Source organism: Myxocyprinus asiaticus, chromosome 20 (genome assembly GCF_019703515.2).
Source record: "Myxocyprinus asiaticus isolate MX2 ecotype Aquarium Trade chromosome 20, UBuf_Myxa_2, whole genome shotgun sequence".
In the NCBI taxonomy this organism is placed as follows: Eukaryota; Metazoa; Chordata; class Actinopteri; order Cypriniformes; family Catostomidae; genus Myxocyprinus; species Myxocyprinus asiaticus.
Genome location: NC_059363.1, coordinates 17,325,997 through 17,343,689, shown reverse-complemented (window position 1 = coordinate 17,343,689; position 17,693 = coordinate 17,325,997). Strand labels below are relative to the sequence as shown.

Below are 17,693 nucleotides of genomic sequence, written 5' to 3'. Positions count from 1 at the left end.
TGGACTCCATTGTGCTCTGCAAGAGCGCTTTTCTTCCTGTTTTCTTCAAAACAAATAGTTGTATCATAATGATGTATGTGTGCTCAGGCCCAGAACATCAAGTGCAATGTGAGTGCAGGCCAGCGGGGGAGATGGGAGGGGGGACAATCGTGCTTGGGCAAGGTACAAGGCAACCGGGCCTAGTGTGAGTAAGCCCTAAAAGACCAATACAGTTCATTGACCTACAAACAAGCACTTGCAGCTGACCAATGATTATTTATGCTATTTATATTGGCTTTATATTTGTACCTTAATACATCTTAATTACTATGCTATTACATGCACATGACAAGGACAACTGAAAACAGGCATTGATGTTAGGCTATAATACAACAGCTTTCCTTCTTGCCCACAATGAAAAGGACTCCAATTCCAGAGACCATGAAAGCACGTATATCTTATCATGTGTTTCATTTGCTGATTGTAATAAACACACTATCCACTGGGTTCAGGGTTAAATTACTGTAAAACTGCCCATTTACAATGACTGTAATCCTTCAGATTAATGCTTAAGGAGTGACTTAAATTTTCCTGTTTTACCACAAACACACTCATTCATCCTAAAGAGGGTGAATGCTATTAAGAGGTTAAACCAAATTCTATTTGATAAAGCTTAAGGGTATTATAAGATCCTGAGTTTGTGGCACGCTTCTGAGCAGGAACTGCCAGCATCAGTGCATCAATTTTAACATCAATGTAACCCCAGAGAGACTCAATTGGCCTGGCAAATCAGAATACAATGAAACACACAGTGTTTTGTGTGTGTGACTGAATATTGTCCGGTTAGACCAAATTTTATCTGTATGCAATTATGTAATTCACTGTTCTGCCAGGAGTTAAATATCTTCTAAGATACTGCCAAGGGGAGTGGAATTAAACGCCTTGGCACCGAGCAAGAAGGCATGTGACATTAAATGTTCAAAATGGCCACTAACCCAAAGTGACAGCTGGTACAGTGAATAAGAGACCATTTCTGTTTTTCTCATAATTTTTATCTGTGCTTGTAAAATACTGACGACACTCTGGCCAGTGCAACAAGTTCTTACATTGTCTAACATTAATCTTACCATCACTTATGCCTACAAATATAGCTAACCTCAACTGTGACTCAACATTTATTTGATTTATTGGAATGTTGGTTAGTTTTGTGGTCAGTTATCAGATGCTATCATTCACAGTGATTAACAGTACACTTTCTCCATATACAGGGCTCTATTTTTGTGACCGTGATGGGCAGTGCAACACGCAACAACAATTATTTTCCCCTGTTGTCGTAGAGTGATTTTTAAGTCACTGCAAAAGAGGCCAGTGGAAGAAGTTGGTAAGGGGAAAATGTTTGGATTTTACGGGAGGTGGTTATATAGGATTTTGACAAATTCGTTATTTTGATTATATTTTCATTTTGTTTGAAGTGAAATTTGAATTTAGAAATATTTTTGGTTTCATTTTTTTTATTCCAATAAATGAATTGAATTTTTAAAGCAAAATCGACAGGTAGAAGTGAATACAATCACTGTTAATACATGCCATGATTTGTGTACCACTTGATCAATATGATTAATAATACTTACATTCTCTTGAATTCAACAGACCCTACATCCAAACCCTGATGAGAACCCCATTTTCCAAGCATATAAATGGAGCTAGTCACTGTCATAGAAATTTGCCTGACATTTAACAAGGATGCAGTTAATGTACAAAAGAATGCAAGTCCACATTTCTGTTCTCCTGATTCATTGCATACAGCCCAATTACACTACCAGCTTCTTATGAGCATGCGGTCTTTTGTTTATATCGCTGGTACTTGACAGGGAATGGACTATATAATAGGATGCAAATGGTGCAATAACCGGAGAAGATCCTTAGAATTAAACTGCACTTAACCCAACCCATTAGCGCTTTGCGAGTGCAATTTCATCGCATCCACTTTTTCCTAGACTTAGCGCATGCTTGCACAAAATACCAAAACTTTACAGCCATGCCCATTGACTGGGTAAATTAATTATTGCATAGCGTTGCATTTAGCACTAGCACTCTTAAAAAAGGGCCCAACATTGGAACAACCAAGAGTTAAAAAGTACATAAATACTGATATTTTTCACATCCAAAATGATCACATTGCTTTAGAAAACATTAATATAACCACTGGAGTTGTATGGATGATGTTTATGCTGACTGTCTATACTTTTAGGAACTTAAAATGGTCTGATCATCATCAACAAGCATTTTAAGAACCTACTGAGCTAAGATATTTTTCTATTTTTCTTTACATGTGTTCTGCTGAAGAAAGAAAGTCATACACATCTGGGATGGCATGAGGGTGAGTAAACGATGAGAGAATTTTCATTTTGGGTGAACTATAAGTAAGGGACAATGTGCAGTCAGTCAGTTAATATCACAAAATAAACCCTGACAGGGTGATCAGTTTTTTTTTTTTTTTCTTCCAATAATGACCAGCTGATTGTACTTTATCCCACTTATTACATGGCTACTTACCAAATAAATAAATAAGCGATGAACATGAAATATTGATTTGAGTTTCATGTGAGAAAAAAAAGAGATGGCAGAGTGATATGAAAGACATGAAACTAGCACAGCTATGTAGGAAATCGGTTGCCTGGGACAATGATCATTATACAGTTTAGTGGTCATTTACAAAAATATATGACAGTAAAATTCAATTATTGACCAATCAGAATCAAGTATTTCAGAGAGCAATATAAATGATTACTTCTAGCCTAATCATCTGATTATCTTAAACAAGGAAGTGCCATATTTGCACATACAAACAGCAAATGCTTCAGCTAGAAAATGTACAGACTACATAGTAATTTGAAAGGAAAACTACTTCCTCTGGGGATATAGGAGCAAGTAAACTATTAGATAACATAAACAATGTGCATAACATAATGTAGTAATCTGGTGAACTGGCTTTATTCACAAAAAAATTAGCCTGACTAAATTAGGTTACACCAACAAAAGTATTTTTTAAGAGTCAGATCATATTAGAAATGCCTCCTTAAGGTAATGGCTGCACATTTTTTACAGTGGAAAATTAAATCCCACTGAATAGTTTCTTGAACAGCGTTGTGCATTTCCATTTACACACAACCTCTCAGAAAACCTCTCACTATCAGTATCAAATTCATCAAAACATTGGCGCAATTCTCAATGTGTTGCAATAGTGGCTAACAATTCTACTCTTGTTCACAACATGATGAAAGGATCATCAAAGGATTCTAAGCAGATGAAGTCATGGGGTGGAGGAAATGGAATGTGTGTTACACATGGGTCAAAGGGCAATCAAACACTGGATAGAAGTCCCACTGGACATACTTCTAAAAGACTGACAAACGCAGGCAGTCACAAGACTTCAATCAATGACGTCCATAATCATGTCTAATATAAAACCTCTTCAATTACAGACATAGGCAGGCCAAATGAATGGCTGTCATAGTTAAGATAACCAAAGAACCAGAGATCTGACAACTCATGCCAAAGAGAGGAATGGACCTAGCTACAGGTCTGAACTTTATAACATGGTTTCAATAAATGCATCCAAATTAACCCTGTCATTTCTGCTCAGATGATTTCTTTCTTGCTGTTCTACGACATTCCCAGTGTATTCAGCATTGACTGAAGGCTCCATTCAACACTCGCTCTAATCAGAAATCAAATGTCAGTTTATACATGGTGCAAAGCACTATTCAGCTGATCAGAATCAAATTATTGAATGTAAATCAACCAATTACATTAGAAGTATCGAGAGAGCCAAATCAACCTTAAAAGAACCTTAAAGTATGTATGACAGCATGCTTAGTACATAAAGTTCTTACCCTCAACGTAAAGCGACATAGTCATAAAGTCTATGAAATGCAGTTTGATTAAAAAATTACAACAACAGTAATCCCGTAGTTTTATCTTCCTACTCCAGCCTTCAAGTCATGGGGAAAAGCAGCATAGATGAAGACGGTATGAGAGGCTTAATTGGAAAAGGACAGGTCAGATGATCGATTCTCTCATCGTCTATCAGATCGTTTTCCTCTGGCGATCATGCGCTTTTAAATGAACCGTCACAATCTCCCTCTCTTTCTCTCCTCCCACTGTTCTATCGAGTAACATGCAGTGCGAATAAAGGGCTGTCTCGTCGACCTTTACTCGCCCGTGCAGTTCCTGCTCAAAGCGGAAAGTGTGTAATATTAAAATGTTAACTTATTTGCGCGTCTGTCTCCATGTAGGAATTGCACTGGTGCTGCTCAGACCCTTTCGGCCTGTCATAATTCAACACGTCACACTGTAGTCGAGTTCCACTTCCTCAACCACGTCTTCAAATTACCATAATTCCTTACTGTGGTTTTTAAGATTATCGTTATGGGATAAGTGTATGTCCGCTTTCGTAAAAAGACAACAGCAATGCTCATATTCTATTTTATGGAACTCAATTTTAGTGGTTGCAATGGTTTCGTTTGGCATGGACAATGTCCGTAATTGCACTAATGGTAGTAAAAAAAAAAAAAAGAGTAATTCATTACACACTATTACTATTTTCGCCTTTATTTCGCAAAGACAGAGCAGCTATGTTCTCCAGCACCGTGCAAAACCCAAAAGCAAAACCTTTGCGTTCTCTGATTGCGCCGAAACCAATGTCGCATATAAACACCCAGATATGAGTTAGGAATTTGGAAGCACGATAGGAGAAGTGATTTCATGGTATCAAAGTTTTACGATGACAAAGCGAATGTGAAAGTAAATATGAAATGTCTTACTCTGAATGCTGGAGGTTGCTATCGTTGAGCTGTTGAAGGTGGTTCCGGAGTGGCGACGTGTTTTCCTCTCTAGCCAACCAACTTTCATACCTCAGAAACATGCGGAAGTGCTTCGATATAAAGATAATTTAGAAATGTCCTGAGCAACATGGCAGGTTAAAATGCAGTTGCTTAGAGACCAAAAATACATACGTCAGCTGTCACCAAATTTTCGTTCGCTGTTTTATTTTAGATTGTCATTATTTAGCCTACATCAGTGCAATTTACATCATTGTCTTTAAATGAATGGATTACAAGTGGGACTGCATTATATATTTTAGCAAATTACTAAACACAATAATAGCTTTTTTGTGTATGTTAATTTCTGAAGTAAACAAATAAAAACTACCAGGCAGCAGCAGTGCACGTCACGAGACTGAATATCCCAGGAGTCGGAAAAACATGAACTTCTTGCAGTAACCAATCAAAAGGCGGCATTTTGGAGCGTCAAATCTCAGTGGCTGACTCTAGTCCGCTCCCTGATACAGCTCACGGCTCTTATGGCCACGTCTGCAACAACAGTCACCACACAAATACCCTTCATACCACCAGACTTTCCTTATTCACAATGCATGTTATGTTTTGTAATGTGGTATCAGTATTTCAAATGAGAGCGAGGTCCAGGAGATTTTAAAACATCCTGACTTTAACCATTAAGTTGATGATACACTGAGCATGCTGCAAAAAAAAAAAAAAATTCAATGTTGCAAAGAGTTTCTCACAGCTTATGAAATCAGTGTCTGTTATAAAGGAGGCAAGTGCAAGAACACATTTTAATATCTGGGTTTTATTACTGGATTCTACATAGAAAAATCTGTAACAGTCTGCCATTACCACTTTTTTACTGACACATGAAACATTCCCCCATAATTTCCAAAAAACTCTGTTTAACATGTAACAGATGAGATTTTAATGTAAGGGTTGGACAATGCCACAGAATGACTTAATTCATATACTTTCCAGGCTAAGGCCATCTTTTCTGCAACCTCTTCGAGTTGGATAAAACAGGGCAGTCTACATACTGTCTTGTTTTAGACTACTTTTTGTGTCCTCACATGAGAGCTGTAGCCAGGTGGAGGACCCAACACAGTCCCTGCTGCACAGTGAGGATTAGATTCCACTTCTAAAGTGTCAGTCAGCATTCTGGATTTAACCAAGCTGTGCTAAGTATTTAAGAAATTCAAGTACAGATAGTTCTAGAAGTTGTGTTACAGAGTTTCAGGGGAACAAAGATACAAAAAGATATTCAGGAGTGTTTTACAGCCATGCTTCTAGAGTTTTCTGGGCATCTAAATGTGATGTAGATGGTTGGGTTTCTAGTCAAACACCCAGGAAAGAGACAGCGGTGTCTCTTTCCTCCACTAATTCAGCTGCTGTTGCATCCATCTTGGCTCTTGAGAAGTCATTAATGGCAAGCCCATCAACAATCTTCCAGGTCTTATCCTGACAATAAGCAGACAAAAAGAAAGGTTTAGAACGTGAGATGTTATATGGATCACTGTCAGCATCAAATTCATCAAAACATCAGTGCAATTCTCAATGTGTTGCAATAGTGGCTAACAATTCTACTCTAGTTCACAACATGATGAAAGAATCAAAGGATTCTAAGCAGATGAAGTCATGGGGTGGAGGTTATAAATCAGGGCTAGACTTTGGACAAGATTCTGGACAAACCTTGACTGTAACAGGGAATGAGTAAATAAGGTCCTCGGGAATTCCATAAGAGTTTCCAGTGGAATAGACACCCATAGAGATGAACTCCCCCTACAAAACAAACATGACAGTGGTTAAGTTAAAAGTGGCCCTCCTTATAAAAACCTAGTGTCAGTCCAATTAAAACTGTTCCCTTGTGTGCAGTTTTACAAAATAAGCAGTGTACATATTCAACGTTAATTACACATTACATGTTAGGCAAATATCATATTCCAAGTAAAAATAAAAAACATGTTTGTTTAGAGGTGGAGAAAACACTTGAGGGCAAATAATGTTGTCTACACTTGTACATTCCTGGTGTATGTTTACACTGTCTGCTTGGCTACGTTTTGAGCCCTTAAATTTTATGCTCCATAGAGCTCCTCACAATGCTCTCAACTGAATATTTAACAAAGCTAGACTGTTTTAATTGATGGTTAGGTATTATTTTTTCTCTCAGTTTCATCTGATTTACTGTCTTATTACTGCCCTTAATCTAAAATGCTTGTTATTAGGCTGATATTAACTTAAGGCAATGACTTTTGTCCGACAATGGCTGATAAATTGTTTTAGAGCAAATTATTATTAGGCAGATGCTATTTGCACCCATTTTTAAATACTAACATGGGCATCATTTATTTAGAGTCCCACTGACACACTACATTAACCTCTACCCCTAAACCTAACCTTAACTATACCTTAGAAAAACTAACCTTGATTTTACTACAGTAACCATGGTTTCACGTGGGAATGAGTGCGATAGACAGACCCCTCCTCTGGATCAAACCCTTCTCTGCACTCCCAACATTCACCGTGACCAAATCACTGCCATGAAATCAACATTTATATTCATTTTTATCTATTAATTTAAGTAGTGTTAAAGGAAATATTAAGAGTGGAAACTGCCAGGAAATCGTATGGGAAAAAGAGTGGCACAAAACCCAGATTCGAACAGCGGTCGCTAGGGCAACAGTACACATTCAGTCTTTACACCCCACGCCACTGCAGTGACATCTACTGGTTAGATTGTCGTATATTTCTTTGGTTCCACCAGACTATTGGGGTGCAAATAGCTGCACTGTGTGGCAGTTGCTATTTACACCGGGGTGCAAATAGACACTCCGTTATTATTTTTGTTGTGTTGATACAATAGCCGACACAATGCAAATATTAACAAATTCAAAGATGTAGCACTGGTCTCCCAGTGTCAACCTCTTGTGAAGGACCCCTACAAAGCTGACCTCAGGAGTGCCTGTCCAAATGTCTCTCATGTGGTCACAGATAGCCTTAGCAGCTGACATGGCACTGGAGAGCTTCCTGGCCTTAATGACTGCAGCACCACGCTGCTGCACTGTCTGAAAGAAAGAGAGACAGAGAAATCACAATATAAAATTTCTGATCATTTCACTGCAGCCAGAAGTCAAGTTCGTCCAATTTTTCTGATAAATAAAAAGATAAAAAATATCAATCACTGTGTAACAAGAAGGAAATCTTCTGTGAAGAGCTACTTATTGAACAATTGTCCATATAATATTGATAAGTTACATAATATCTCAGGTAACACTAAGTAACATTTCAACCTGTTGCTACATGTACTGTACACTAACATACATAATCCTTCTCACAGTGACATAACACACATTGCATATACATGAGAGAGTAGACTACAGGAGAGTAGGCTTACTGTTAAGGGTGAAGTATAACATTTTTTATGTTAAATTTTCAATGTAAATGTTTTTTAGCTTTTGTTGTTATTTTTTTTTTTGTTGCAATCCCAGCTTAATATGCAGACAACTTTAAGTAAGCAAATTTTTGGGCTGATTTCCCCAAAAGGCTGTTTGGCAGTCCACTGTAAGACGTGGAAGTGTTTGGAAAATCTATAAAATTTTAAATCATTATTTTTGCAATTGCATGTGGTAATGCTAGTGGCACAGAAATTACACACTTCACTTTTACATTAGCATGCATTCTTGAACACTGAGCAGTACTGTGCACAATAAACAGGCTGACAGTGAGCTCTACAGGAAGAAGGCAGCAAAGCAGACATCACTTACAGAAATGAACTCTCCCTTCAGCCAGGCATCATCCTTCACTGCATCAAAGGCAGTCACGTCCTTCCCCTGCACATTAACCTTGCAGTGATGGACGTCTGGGTACTGTGTAGAGGAGTGATTTCCCCAGATGATTACATTCTTCACACTGTTAGCAGAGATGCCACAACGCATTGCCACCTAGAGGACACATTGTGCAGTACAACTTAGTGTGGAACTCGAGGCATAAATTTAACCATGTTACTAGTCATTTTTAATTTCACCTCTTTGTATTAAGCCTTAGGTCTTTGTCAGGTTCCCACACTTTGACCTTTCAAGTCATTCATGACAACTGGATAAATAGATTTTAGAAATCATATTATATAGGTTGCTCTATAATTAGTAGTTTTGAATTAATACATTTAAACAATTATACTTTTTAGTGTACAAATGTCTTCAATTAGACCAGTTTTCCAACCACTGTGCCGCGGCACACTAGTGTGACAGAAGTCTATGAAGTGACGTCACTTTACACCAAAGTGTTTTTCACACACACGTTTTTGCTTCACCAATAATGTCTTTGAGTGTACTAAGCAACAAGAAATATTTAAAAACTGTCCAAATTTGTGAAAAGACATTCAATGTCTCATAATTCCTTTTAATTAAATATTACCTTATCGTTTACGAATATCAGAGACCCCAGTTATTGAACTAATTTAAATTCACCAAGAAAACACTATAAACGAGTCCTTTTATTACTTTCTGCTATCAAAGCAACTGCAAGCTTTTTTCTCTCTTCCAAATACATGTTTTCAATGTTTATTGTGCACACATCCCTCTTTTTTACGTGGCAATCTCGTAAAATCGCCCCGCTGTGATGATTCCTGCAACTCTTGTCATGTGGAGGGCAATGCGGCGCTTGACGCCTCGACTCAACTCATGTGAAATGCGCTTTACAATGACGAAAGAACATTATTGCAACTCAAAATTATTATTATTTGTCTATTATTGTGGTCTTTTCTGATAAAAGCCATGCTCAGCAGTTTAAATAGGCTACTGTTGGAAAATGATACCGTAGATCATCTTTGTGTTTATAATTCCTATACTGAAGTCAGTAGATTTGTAGCTATGCAAGTTTTAATAAAGGAGAAGGTAAGGACGTTATTGAAACTCACTATTATTAGACTATTATTGTTGTCTTTCTGGATGAAAAATAATGCCCAGACTGAAGGAAGACTATAGATCTGCTTTGTTCTTTTAATGCTTAAACACTATAAAGTCTCTTGGTAGATTTCGGTCATGAACGACTCATAATGATTCACTGACTAACTCACAGCACATAAGACGCTCATCTGTCGCCACCTAGTGACATTTCCAGAAGGGGTCACTTTTAATCAGTTAATAAAATTGAACAAATTTGTGAAACAGAAGCAAGCCTCACCAAAATACTCTATTTTTGCAGCTAATTCTGCACAATTGTAAACTTGAATAAACTTGAATCACTAAAATAGCTGGAATTGGTGCTTTTAGCTTATTCTTTAAAGAAAATATAACCAGAAAAAATGTTCATGGACCAGTGATTGTCTTAACTTTTTCGCCCCTCATGAGTTTGCAACCCTGTAATTTGTTGTGGCATTGCAAGAACAAATCTACAAATCAGAAAAGCAAATTTGTTGTTTTTTCATTACTCATTTAGCGCTCTTGCCACCTGTGACTTCACACAGCGTAGCCTACCTATGTGACTTGTTTTTTTTGTTTTTTGCATAGCCAAATTTCAAACATTACAAGTAAACACGCTACAAAGACGGACAGAAAACATGGCCAAGTTCTTGAAAAGGAAAAATATTGACGATGGTTAGCCTATGTGGGATAGTGGTGTGCCATAGAATTCTGTAGTTATAAAAAGTGTGCCGTGGCAAAAAAAAAAGGTTGGGAAACACTGAATTAGACCATTTATAAACAGACTGATGTTATCAAGATTTACTCTACACAAGCATTCACAAAGAGCAATATCTAGTGGATGAAAGTGTCAGGAAAATAAATAAATAAATAAATAAATTCACTATAAAAAAAAATTCCAGGACTATTCCATGGCTTTTGAAATATTTATGTGGAATCCATTCATGTAGGTTTACTCTGACTTCAGTGGTTTCACGCTGTTGTAAAATTGATTCAGTACACCATCCAGCACAAGGGGTGATCTTACCTGAGAGCAAGCCCTGTTGTGATCGAGACGTGTCAAACAGGAGAAATTCTCTTTGGGGATGGAGGGGGCGGATTTGGCTGCGATCAAACAGTTGGTATTCGCTGGGTTACCAACAACTAGAACCTATACAGTAAAATGTGAGGATCAATATTTCACTAATAAATAATGCAGTTTGTAAGCCTTATTTAAAACTTTGGAACAGGTTTATTACAGCACTTTACTCAAAAAAAAAAAAAAAAAAAATCAGTGGTTGTGTCATTACCATTGTGCACAACAATGGAAATTTAGCCTTAAAATTGAAGAAAAATAGAAAAATTTCTTAGCTCAATAGGTCCTTAAAATGCAAGTGGATGGCGATTTTTTTCTTTTGAAGGTCCAAAAATCACAGACAGTCAGCATAAACTTCATCCACATGACACTAGCTGTTATATTAATGTCTTCTAAAGCAACACGATCGCTTTTGGTGCGAAAAAGATAAATATTTAAGCACTTTTTTAAACACTAAATCATGCTTCCGGTCGGCAGAGGTACGCGCGTGTGACATGATCGTGTTGTCATTTGAAACACGCGAGAAGTGACACGTGTCACAGCCCGAAGTGCAGCGCAGTTTACAAGTGAGGAGGAACGCTGTACAGTGGTTTGGTTGATTTTGGTTTAGATCTGTTATTATCTGTTTCTTTACTCACAATGGTGCGTTTGTGTGCTCATCCTGGATGTCTCAACCGAGTGGAGAATGTGAGATTACATCTGTGTCCATGGCAATGCGAATACATCACACGAGAGACCGCTTGGACTCCATCCTCTCCTGAAGTGTTGGATTACAGTTAAAAAGTACTTAAATATTGATCTTTTTTTAAACACCAAAAGCGATCGTATTGTTTTAGAAGACATTAATTTAACCACTGGAGTCGTATCGATGATGTTTATTCTGACTGTCTGTTCTTTTTGGACCTTCAAATGAGAAATCGCCATTCACTTGCATTTTAAGGACCTACTGAGCTAAAATATTTTTCTATTTTTCTTCAAATGTGTTCTGGTGAAGAAAAAGTCATACACACTTGGGATATCATGAGAGTGAGTAAATAATGAGAGAATTTTCATGTTTGGGTGAACTATCCCTTTAATAAATCCTCCGCAACTTTTCTACACCATTTCAAAACAAGAATGGTTCTTTTTTGCTGAAACAGTCATGATTTGAAACCAGCCTTGTTGAAGGACTTTAATTCTGACAATCTGCCAATTACCCATGCACTCAGTTAGACCAAGGTCCCAATTACCTTGATCACACATCACTGAGAGCAGAGGGACAGAGGAAGTCTTAACAAAAAAGTGAAGTTTATAATGGAATCATGCCATGTCTATGGGTCACATAAAAATAATCATCCCAACTAGACAACAAAGTTTATAGGCAATAAAAAGTGATATCAACAGCTTGATTACCACTTTGTACATTGTAAATAAATGTAGATTTAATGCTGAAGATCAAAACAGTTTAGAAAATAAATATGTCCCAGCATTTTAGTGCTGTCAAACACAAAATTCGTTTAATGCCACTATTTTTTTTTTAACGCCATTAACGTGTAATATGACCCTTTTAATAAACCGTAGTTCATGAGAAGCGAGTCAATTCACGCAAACGCTGCTAATGTCACATGCATTGACCGTCGGGAAAACAGATGGTGGGAGACATAATGATACCTGTGCCAAGCATTTGATCAATGTAGCACAGTAGTAGAACATATACGCAAAGCACAGATATAGCTCCTAACATTGTAACATCATTGCAGCGGCAGGACAGCTGCCATTTGAACACCTGTCTTGCACTGCGAGGCGGTGCGAGCGCGAAGTGAAAATGAGAGCACGAGGTGATCTTCTGTGTTCTGCGACTGCTACTGGGTCCTTGAATAACGTATAACGTGCCAGTAAAGGCAGCCGGTGGAGTGTCTGGTGCCCCCCTAGGAAGTTGGTGCCCTACGCAGACTGCGTAATATGCGTATAGGGAGCGGCGGTACTGATTACCGGCTAACGGAAACCCTGCTGCTGTCTTCAAGGTTCTGTCACAGTGTCTCTGTTTGATAGTGCACTAGCCAATGCAGAAGTTGGACACATTTCTGGAACCCTGCAGGTAACCTACACTGTCATTAACCCATTTAATCCCACCGGTTACAATTGTGACTGGGGTATAAAATTAGTTTTTGATATATTTTGCTTATATATCATATTGTCAATTGTAAATGGCAGTGCACACTTTTTTGCATGAGTGGTGCAAATAGCCACATGACCAGAGCTATTTAATTCCACTGTTCTCCGGGAAAGATTATGTCTGTCAAAACTCCATAAAAAGAAGCTACTAAAACCTGTCATAATACACTTGCAACTACCATATTTTGTACATAATTTGAACAGAGTTTTCCATTGTTCAACTCTGTTGGTGGGGTAGGTTTTGGGTGGATGACTGAAAAATACATCTGGATGAAGCATATTTTGTCCACTCATGTTTATAAAGATATTACGGTTAATCGGGATTAACTACAAAAAATTATGCGATTAATCAATTAAATATTTTAATCATTTGACAGCACTAATGTGTGTATATATATATATATATATATATATAGATATATAGATATATACACACAATATAACCATGCCTTTTGCAACATAATTAAATATTCTAGCACCATATGTAAAACAAAAAGGCCTGTTAACCACCTTGACTGTCTTCTTGGCGTACTTGTCAAGCGCCTCCCCCTGGGACTTAAAGATAGCAACGTTGGCCTTCAGCAAGTCCTTTCTCTCCATGCCATCTCTCCTTGGCATGGACCCCACCAGGATGGCAGCATCCAAATCTTTGAATGCAACATCCTCTTTATCAGTAGGGATGACCTCTGGAACACACAGGAACAGACAGTGGAATCAGAATAGATGTAGGGTAACAACAACATATAGTACCATCAGGGAGTCACAAGAAAACACACAGGTATATAACTGTTTTTAAAAGAAAGCCAGAGAGGCTGAAAGAAACTGCTGTAAAAGACATTTGAATTAATTCAATACTGAACATATCACTGTAGATACAGTATGTGATCGAAAAGAGTTTTATATGACAACCTATGCATGCCATTTGCTTTCAGCTTATGAATAGTCTCAGATACAGAAAAAATGCTTTTGGGAAATACTGCTACTGTATGTCATACTCTCAAGAATAAAATTAGAGAACATTCATGCAAGGTAAATAATTAATAGGGGGTTATCTCTATCTTGAAACCTGTTAAAAACAAGTCCAGGTCATATTTCACCCAAAAAGCAAAAATAAATTATATTTTGCATGAAAATGAAGCCTAACCTTAGGACCATTCATATTTTTTGGCATTTAAATTATTCACAGGTATATCAAGCATACTGTATTAAAAATACAATCTTTGTATTATAGTAATTTTTAATGTAGTACAGTCATTTCTTACAAGATCTAAAGAGAACCACTTTTGAGAATAATCAGATTATAATAAAAGTCTGGACACATTAAATTACTGAGAACTGGGGGGAGGGGGGTGATTAATGCAACAAAATTATTATAATAATGTCACAATGCAAAAATGTCACTGGTTAACAAAATAGGATGCATTAACTTTATGCAAAATGAAGATGAAACATCCTGTGGTAAGCTTTTTTGTGACATTCACCCATCTTGAATGGGCCTCCTGAACTTCCTGTTGCTGCTTCTATACTGTCAACCTACCCATACCATCCTCTGATGGGAACCACAATCCTAAGAATAGCTGCCCTTTCAAACGGGGATCATATAGACAGCCAATCAGACAGCATAAACAACGAGAGGCAATGCAAACACAGGCCTTTAAGACTGCAGGACTGGCACAAAGACCAGAGAACACAGGGCCTCATGACACTCTCTGTACTGTTTAAAGAGGCACCCCTTTCTGATTGTGTGTACCTCTCAGAATTGGGAGAGCACAGTCCTGCAGCTCCATAACCACACCATCCAGGACTGGCAACATGGGAGTGATGTCCAACAGAACCAGTATGAGAGGCTGAGAAAGAAAGAGGGAGAGTGAGCATATCGTGTACAAATCTCATCAGCTGTTGGGTGTCAAGACACATATGGTGCCTTTTCCAGGAATTAGTCAAAGAGCATCCTGAATGTAGCAGCTGCCTTTAATTGGATGTGACAGGACATTGCATAAGACAAATCCTTCCTCTACCTGATCTTTGCCGAAGACATCTCCCTTGGCGATGGTGTAGAGAAGGGAATAGGCAATCTGCCCTGCAGCGCCGGTTATCAGGACTCTAATAGGCTCAGCCTATAGCACAAAAGAGAAAGAATAAAGCTTGCATAAAGAAATGTAGCCAACAACTAGATCACTACCAGGACTGAGGAGCTCACGAGGCTCACCACGTTAGAACATACAGGTGCATCTCAATAAATTAGAATGTCGTGGAAAAGTTCATTTATTTCAGTAATTCAACTCAAATTGTGAAACTCGTGTATTAAATAAATTCAATGCACACAGACTGAAGTAGTTTAAGTCTTTGGTTCTTTAATTGTGATGATTTTGGCTCACATTTAACAAAAACCCACCAATTCACTATCTCAAAAAATTAGAATATGGTGACATGCCAATCAGCTAATCAACTCAAAACACCTGCAAAGGTTTCCTGAGCCTTCAAAATGATCTCTCAGTTTGGTTCACTAGGCTACACAATCATGGGGAAGACTGCTGATCTGACAGTTGTCCAGAAGACAATCATTGACACCCTTCACAAGGAGGGTAAGCCACAAACATTCATTGCCAAAGAAGCTGGCTGTTCACAGAGTGCTGTATCCAAGCATGTTAACAGAAAGTTGAGTGGAAGGAAAAAGTGTGGAAGAAAAAGATGCACAACCAACCGAGAGAAGCCTTATGAGGATTGTCAAGCAAAATCGATTCAAGAATTTGGGTGAACTTCACAAGGAATGGACTGAGGCTGGGGTCAAGGCATCAAGAGCCACCACACACAGACATGTCAAGGAATTTGGCTACAGTTGTCTTATTCCTCTTGTTAAGCCACTCCTGAACCACAGACAACGTCAGAGGTGTCTTACCTGGCCTAAGGAGAAGAACTGGACTGTTGCCCAGTGGTCCAAAGTCCTCTTTTCAGATGAGAGCAAGTTTTGTATTTCATTTGGAAACCAAGGTCCTAGAGTCTGGAGGAAGGGTGGAGAAGCTCATAGCCCAAGTTGCTTGAAGTCCAGTGTTAAGTTTCCACAGCCTGTGATGATTTGGGGTGCAATGTCATCTGCTGGTGTTGGTCCATTGTGTTTTTTGAAAACCAAAGTCACTGCACCCGTTTACCAAGAAATTTTGGAGCACTTCATGCTTCCTTCTGCTGACCAGCTTTTTAAAGATGCTGATTTCATTTTCCAGCAGGATTTGGCACCTGCCCACACTGCCAAAAGCACCAAAAGTTGGTTAAATGACCATGGTGTTGGTGTGCTTGACTCGCCAGCAAACTCACCAGACCTGAACCCCATAGAGAATCTATGGGGTATTGTCAAGAGGAAAATGAGAAACAAGAGACCAAAAAATGCAGATGAGCTGAAGGCCACTGTCAAAGAAACCTGGGCTTCCATACCACCTCAGCAGTGCCACAAACTGATCACCTCCATGCCACGCCGAATTGAGGCAGTACTTAAAGCAAAAGGAGCCCCTACCAAGTATTGAGTACATATACAGTAAATTAACATACTTTCCAGAAGGCCAACAATTCACTAAAAATGTTTTTTTAATTGGTCTTATGATGTATTCTAATTTGTTGAGATAGTGAATTGGTGGGTTTTTGTTAAATGTGAGCCAAAATCATCACAATTAAAAGAACTAAAGACTTAAACTACTTCAGTCTGTGTGCATTGAATTTATTTAATACACGAGTTTCACAATTTGAGTTGAATTACTGAAATAAATGAACTTTTCCATGACATTCTAATTTATTGAGATGCACCTGTATAAATAGGACTGTCCTGGCAAACACTTCAAGTCAAGACCTCAGAATTACATGGTGTGAGATATTTTTAAACTAGGAGACTAGACATTTGTTCAGTGAACTCCCTTTCACCACTCTGGATCCTACAATTTGTTGCAAATGAAAGTAGCTATTTATTCACTTAAGTGTGTCTTGAACACAGGTAAGAGAGTACTTAAGTCAAACATGAAGTTCAAGTAAATTGTAAAATGTCAGAACTGTCTGATTATATTCGGAATATCACCTGCAATTATTAGTACGATTCAAACATGTCCTTTGATCAAGATCATGCAAGTCTCAGCCAAGCAGAGCAGCTCATTATGCATATTAAAGATAACTACAAGAGTTTGTATATTAGTTGGCGAGCTGCAATAACTCTGAAAGTCAAATTTCCTATACTCACCTATACTAACATGACAATACGAACGCACAATTTCATGAATTTAAGTTCAAGTATTTGTTTTTCTTACCATGTTCAGCTGGTTCAGAATGACAGCGGCTCTCCCACTACTCTGGTAAATCGGAGGTCACTTCTATTTCCGGCACGAAGCAACAAGTTGCCGCTGCACCTGCGTTTTAAGGGGCTTCTGGTAAATGTAGTTTTAAGTGGCACACAGACGTTCATTTGATTCCTCTAAGGCACTATACCAAAACAAAAACTGGCAGGTCCAGCCCCAGTCGTTTAAGGTGAGTGAGTTGAACTGGAAATAAGTTTTGTGTGTGTGTGTGTGAGAGAGAAAACCACTGTGTGCTCATAAAACAACTTAAAATAAAAATGTTTATGGTTTTAGATTTATACATGTATATTTAGAAAATATAGAAAGCACTATTACACATTACAAATTTCCCATTTATTTTTTGGCAAGCATTCCTCATAAAGATCATGGGTAGATGTGAAGAATC

At 38.1% G+C, this 17,693-nt stretch overlaps 2 protein-coding genes across 3 annotated transcripts in view; both read right to left on the bottom strand.

The window, feature by feature from the left end:
* The window catches only part of LOC127410666 (UTP--glucose-1-phosphate uridylyltransferase-like), a 56,222-nt gene extending 51,261 nt beyond the window's left edge, over nucleotides 1-4,961 (bottom strand). Inside the window, exon 1 of one of the 2 annotated variants that reach the window (XM_051645810.1) lies at nucleotides 4,806-4,961. In XM_051645810.1, coding sequence (XP_051501770.1) covers nucleotides 4,806-4,893 — 88 coding nt within the window. In that variant the 5' untranslated portion in view covers nucleotides 4,894-4,961. Of the gene's footprint in view, nucleotides 1-3,875; nucleotides 4,267-4,805 lie in introns of those variants that run through there. The other variant, XM_051645811.1, reaches the window with a different exon arrangement.
* Nucleotides 4,962-5,611: 650 nt separating this feature from the next.
* Nucleotides 5,612-17,413, bottom strand: mdh1ab (malate dehydrogenase 1Ab, NAD (soluble)). Its single transcript, XM_051645813.1, has 9 exons — nucleotides 17,261-17,413; nucleotides 14,993-15,091; nucleotides 14,725-14,821; nucleotides 13,485-13,660; nucleotides 10,773-10,895; nucleotides 8,591-8,767; nucleotides 7,778-7,891; nucleotides 6,519-6,608; nucleotides 5,612-6,287 (listed from the first exon to the last, which is right to left on the bottom strand). Exons 1-9 carry the CDS (start codon nucleotides 17,261-17,263, stop codon nucleotides 6,165-6,167), a joined length of 1,002 nt encoding a protein of 333 aa, XP_051501773.1. The 5' UTR covers nucleotides 17,264-17,413; the 3' UTR covers nucleotides 5,612-6,164.
* Nucleotides 17,414-17,693: the final 280 nt, after the last annotated feature.

Coding starts and splice junctions, on each gene's coding strand:
- mdh1ab (XM_051645813.1), bottom strand. Junction 10,896..13,484: donor ACGCCAAGAAGACAGTCAAG/GTGGTTAACAGG, acceptor TTTACTGTATAG/GTTCTAGTTGTTGGTAACCC. Junction 6,609..7,777: donor TTTGGACAGGCACTCCTGAG/GTCAGCTTTGTA, acceptor TTTGTTTTGTAG/GGGGAGTTCATCTCTATGGG.